The 5,221-nt window shown below is 39.1% G+C and overlaps 1 protein-coding gene across 1 annotated transcript; it reads left to right on the top strand.

Annotated features, from left to right (window-relative positions):
- The first annotated feature begins 236 nt into the window (after positions 1 to 236).
- On the top strand, positions 237 to 4,481 carry LOC149205180 (Serine/Threonine-kinase, putative (DUF1639)). Its single transcript, XM_089394932.1, has 5 exons — positions 237 to 758; positions 2,269 to 2,808; positions 2,920 to 3,292; positions 3,667 to 3,744; positions 3,902 to 4,481. Exons 1-5 carry the CDS (start codon positions 754 to 756, stop codon positions 3,950 to 3,952), a joined length of 1,047 nt encoding a protein of 348 aa, XP_089251058.1. The 5' UTR covers positions 237 to 753; the 3' UTR covers positions 3,953 to 4,481.
- The last annotated feature ends 740 nt before the right edge of the window (positions 4,482 to 5,221 follow it).

The raw sequence follows: 5,221 nt of genomic DNA, 5'->3' as shown, positions 1-5,221 counted from the left end.
GGCCATCATTTCTAAATTTCCGATCATAAACATTAAAATATTTATATATTATTATTAAATATATATATATATATATATAAATCATTCTTTTCAATCTTAAATATTTGTATTTCACCATGCCTCTTAACCCTAATAAACTTAATCCACCATTCCATTTACAAATTTCCCTTTTTATTTTTTATTTTTATTTTTCCAATTTCCGCCCCAATCGTTACGAGTCGAGTATAGGGATCGAAGTGTTTTCGTGCAATCTGTAACCCTAATGGCCAGTTATTATTTTAGTACCTTCTATCAAAGCACATTTCACCACACTATTCCTTCCGTCTACATGATACATGGAAGGATACACAAAGAGCAGTTAATGCCCATTTTTTTCAATTTTCTCGCACCGTTTGCACCTGAGCGATCGCTATTAGTATTGCTGTGCTGCGGTTTCAACCATTTGTTCTGAAAGAATTCTGAGTAACTTTTACCAAATCTGTTGTATGGAACCCGCTACCAGTGCGGGTCCGGCTTGAAATTTGCAGGTTTTTTGAGGTGTGAAGGGCTTCAATTTTGGGTCTGGTAGCCGTCGGAGGTCTCAGAAATGTTTTCATCTGCAATGAAAACGATAGCTTTGAACAGTTCTATGACATTCTTCTGTAGAGAGTAGTTTTTTCAGGAGATTCTGCTTATTTTGTTAAGTATTGGTGCAACGGCAGAGGATTTAGTGTTATCGGATGATTCGGCCTCTGGTTTATCCCAGCTTTGGTCATGAGGTCTGTAATCATCTCCTCCCTTCCCGTGGCTCGTAAATTTTGCGAGTTTGAACGATCTTAAGAGGGATCCAGGCAGTACAACTCGTAATTATAGGTTTCTTCTGTATGTTGCTCTTAAAGAGGATTTTCTTTGGATTTTCTGATTTAAATATGCTGGGAATGTTCGATTGTTTTGCACATTTTTAGTGGCTTCGTTTCCGTGGTGTTAAGTCCTTGACCAAACGCATTAACTCCTTCGATTCTAAGGTTCTGCAAAGTTTAGCAGTAGATGGTGTAATCTATGGCCATTTAATCTTATTTTGTAAACTTTTTCTGGGCGATTTGTTGCATACGTCCTTGATACTTTGTTTCCTACTTCAGAGTTGGTTAAGAATGGGAATTTCTGGCGATCCTTTGCGCGGCGGTGTAGTTTAAGTTTTCATTTCAGTTTTCTGGCTCTCATTATAATCGTATTCTCTGAAACCTTGTAATCTGTAATATGTGCATGTCTACTGTTAAAGGAAAATTTTCAGCCTCTAAAATCTTGTATACTTGTTGTAGTTTAGAAATATTTGAAGGTATTATGTGTAAGTTGCGCCAGGGTCGAACCTGAGGCGTTTCTGACACTCTTTCTTTCGTGCTTGCAAGCGTAGCCCTCCAAATTCTTTACCTTTGATATTTTCAAACATATTTTAGGACTGCAGTAATTTTTCTCTATCCTTTTATTGCGAGTGGCGGTGCGTTGAGACGACACTAGGAATGCTTTTACCATCTTGTGGCATGGCAGGTTATTGTTTATAGAAGCACTGAAGAAACAGCGGCTGTTGAAATCTCTTATTGATTTATAATATTCTGTGAATGGAACTCCAGGAAGGTCTTTCTTGGATGGATCTGACAATTGCCTTTGTCTCTATGTAGTATAGGAGGGAAGATCACGGCCTTTAAGCCGTTAAAATCCTTCTTATTTGAATCAAATATTTGTGCAAAAATTTACTGTTTTTAGTGCATGAACCGATTTTAGTTTACCTAAATGGTGAAGGCTTATTTTGGGGCACGGTCGGAAGGCCAGAAAAGACTCAGCTGAGACTTCCGCACTGTTTGAGAAGAAATATGTGCCGTAACCTTCTGTATCTTGTCCTTCAAATTCAATCTCTCCAAACAGGCTTGGAATTTGAGGATCAGCTCCCTACTGTTTCTATTTTGTGATTGAAAATTGGCCGTTTTAAGATAAAATGTGATGAAAATGTGGGGGATGGGCCTTCAGATTTGGGTTGCGTGTTTCTGGCAGTCAGTAATTGATGTAGGAAATATCCGCCTGGCTAATCCAAGCCTAGATGCAGAGAATATGAAGGGTTGAAGCCCATGTTTTGAAGACCCATAGAAAAACTGCATTTTAAGCTGATTTTTTAGTTTGTTTTTCCATGAAATATGTTCTGAAATGAAGCTCTGTTGCATATATTTTGTCCTGTTCAACCTGCAAACTAAATCTGTGGCCAAAAATTTATGTTACGCTCGTGATTCCTGTGTGCAGATATCAAGGGGCTAGCGCAGATTCTATGCCGATGAGTAATGGAAAAAAAACACACGTGAAACCATGCAAGAAGGAAGAAAACCTCGAGAATGGAAGGATTTTAAATGGGATCCATCCCAGTACCCTTTTGGAAGGAAAGACAGTAAGGACGAAAGGAGGGTCATCAACAAGCAGCAACGGGAACCACCAGAAAGCTCTCGAATACGTAAACTCCATTCCGGAACCGTTCCGTGAGAAGAGTGAAGATAGAAAGACTAGCCAAGAAAACCAGCCCTCAAGGCATCGCGTTGCAGAACGAGGAGATCTTCTCCTACAATGGGGCCAAAACAAGAGGTCTCGTGGTTATAGAGCAGAATACAGAAGCGTGGTTGAAGAATCTTCTATTCAGGCTAAGAAAATTATTCGGATCGATAGACATAATGGAAGGCATGACCAGCAGACTTTATCTACTCAAGCCCAATTATCTGTTCACTCAAGAAGCACGTCATTAAGACCTTGTACTCCTGTCCGTGATCCTTACATGACCTGTTTAAACAACAGGTTTGTGGATTGATTTTATCTAGGATTCCTTTCTTTTCTTGTAAATATGTTTCAAATCTCTATGGTTGCAAACAGGTTTGTGTAATTGACCTTGGGTTTGGTGACTTACAGAAATTCGGAAGATCCGTCTGCTTCAGGAAATGGTGCAAATGTAAGAAATAAGTGCCTTTCAAGCGAGGGGCGTATCTTCCACAAGAAGACAGATGGGCTTCCACCAAAATCTCTCGAGAAAGCAGATAAATTTGATACTGCTCCTCAACAAACCAACCGTCGGTTGGGTGATGGGGTGCCTCTCGAGTCTACACCCTCTGAAACGGATGCCTTTGCTCATGTGGAAAAGTTGAACCTGGATATGTTTGAATGGCCTAAAATATATGTTTCCTTGTCACGGAAAGAGAAGGAGGATGATTTTTTGGCGATAAAGGGAGGCAAGCTTCCACAGAGACCTAAAAAGCGAGCAAAGAATGTTGACAAAACATTGCAGGTAATGGGAACGATTTTCTGATCTACTGCATTGTTTCAGCTACTTTCTGTCTCAGTATCCTTTGTCAAAACTAGGTTTAGAGGTTGAACAAAAGAAAGAGCTGATGTAAACTAAGATGTCCTGATGAGGCAAGGAGATGTTATCATATCACGCTTTCACAATTTTCGTACTAGAGATCAAGAGAAATGTTGAGTTTTGTCATCCCTGCTCCTGATTGTGTGATGATTGTAGATCAGAAAGGGAGGACCTGGACCACTGTATTGCAAAATATATTTTCCCTTTTTTAGGTGTCTGGATTGCTGGCATGTGTCTGGTCTGAGAATAATCAAAAGGGGTGTGATTTGTACCTTATATGTTTATCCTTTGTTGTGCAGTATTGTTTTCCTGGGAATTGGTTGTCTGATCTTACCAGAGCTCGGTATGAGGTTAGAGAAAAGAAGTGCTTAAAGAAGGTATATTCTCTTGAAGCACGGTTTATTGTCAACTGTTGTGACATTGCTATGTTTTGCCACTATTTAGTAATCTTTGTTAATGTTTCGCTTTAAAGTTCTGGTTAAATCAATATATCGGACTTGTTTCAATTGGCTGAAGCATCCTTTGTTGTTGCAGAAACCAAGGGGACTAAAGGCCATGGAAATATTAGATAGTGATTCAGAGTGAATTGGCTGCTGATGCATTGCTTAATGATTCAGATGCTGCTTGGCATGAGTTGTTCAATGATTCAATCCCCTGACAATATATTCCATAAATTGGAAGCCTATGCCCTTAAATTGAGCCCTCCATAATTAAGGTGGGTTGATTGTAAATGCTTGAGAAAGAGCTCTGCCGCAAGTCTCTACTGGGCAGGTAGTTCCATGAAAATATTCATAGTTGCTTTTCTTTTTCCCTCCCCTATTGTCAGGGAAGGATGTCAATTCGGGGTTCCAAACACATGTATAGATTTCAAGTTTTGCAATTAGAAAGATAACGAAATGATGTGATAGCCAGGCAGGCTCTGACCTATCTGCCCCAGTTTTTAGAGGCAGGGCTGCAGAATCCAATGTTTCCCTTCAGGGAATCGGAACATCTTCTTGTATTTACTTATAGAATTGTAGAGTTTCTGAATAAAATTCATTGATATCTGCACATTTTGGAGTGATTGTTTTGTTGGCCATATTGGTCTCATCTAATGGGAAGAAAAATTTCATAATGTGGTGTGAGACCTATATGGTTGGATCCTAACCTGCTGTTGCACTCCATTGATTTGTAATATTTATATTCTTTTGTATGTTAAGTCTCTGTACTGATTCCAAATGACTAGACCTTACAAACTACAGGGCTAACATGGGATCAGGAATTTTGTTGGCTGATGGTTGCTTGAATTACTGTATTAGAATACCTGATTTGGCTTCTTTTCAGTTCTTGGATCTTGACAAGCAGAGCATACGTTTTTTGTTGGAATACTTGATGTTAATAGCATTGGATTTCATTATTTTTAGAGAAGATTCCGGTCACTGGACCCATTTTATTAGAATGCTCGAGGTTATTGCATCGCAGTTTGTGTAAATGCTTAGCTGGTATTATCTTCTATGTCGTGATAAAAATCCTTTTCGGAAGGCAAAAGACATGCCTGGTGGCTCTTGAGAGAAGTAGGGTCTCTACAATGCGGGTTGGGGGAGATCTTGGTCTCTCGCTGTGTTTGTCTAGCATAAAAACGGTTATATATATATATATATATATTAGCATACATATTTTTTTAGCACCAGATTTGTTAAGCTCTGAGAGGTGTGAACCTCTGAAGTTTCTTTTATCCCTCTTGGTGCGTAATAAGTCTGAGATTAAATTTGATCTCTGCTAGTTACAGTTATTCACTTGTGCTATGCAGCCGATTATCTGAGAACATGCTTTAAATCACCTGGACATTTGTGTTTGCAATTGCAGTCATGTCAG

This window comes from Pinus tabuliformis, chromosome 1_2 (genome assembly GCF_031772625.1).
Source record: "Pinus tabuliformis cultivar Carrire ecotype Pingquan chromosome 1_2, CPIR1, whole genome shotgun sequence".
Lineage (NCBI taxonomy): Eukaryota > Viridiplantae > Streptophyta > Pinopsida > Pinales > Pinaceae > Pinus > Pinus tabuliformis.
Note: the sequence above shows the minus strand (reverse complement) of the source record. Positions and strands in the feature narration are given on the sequence as shown.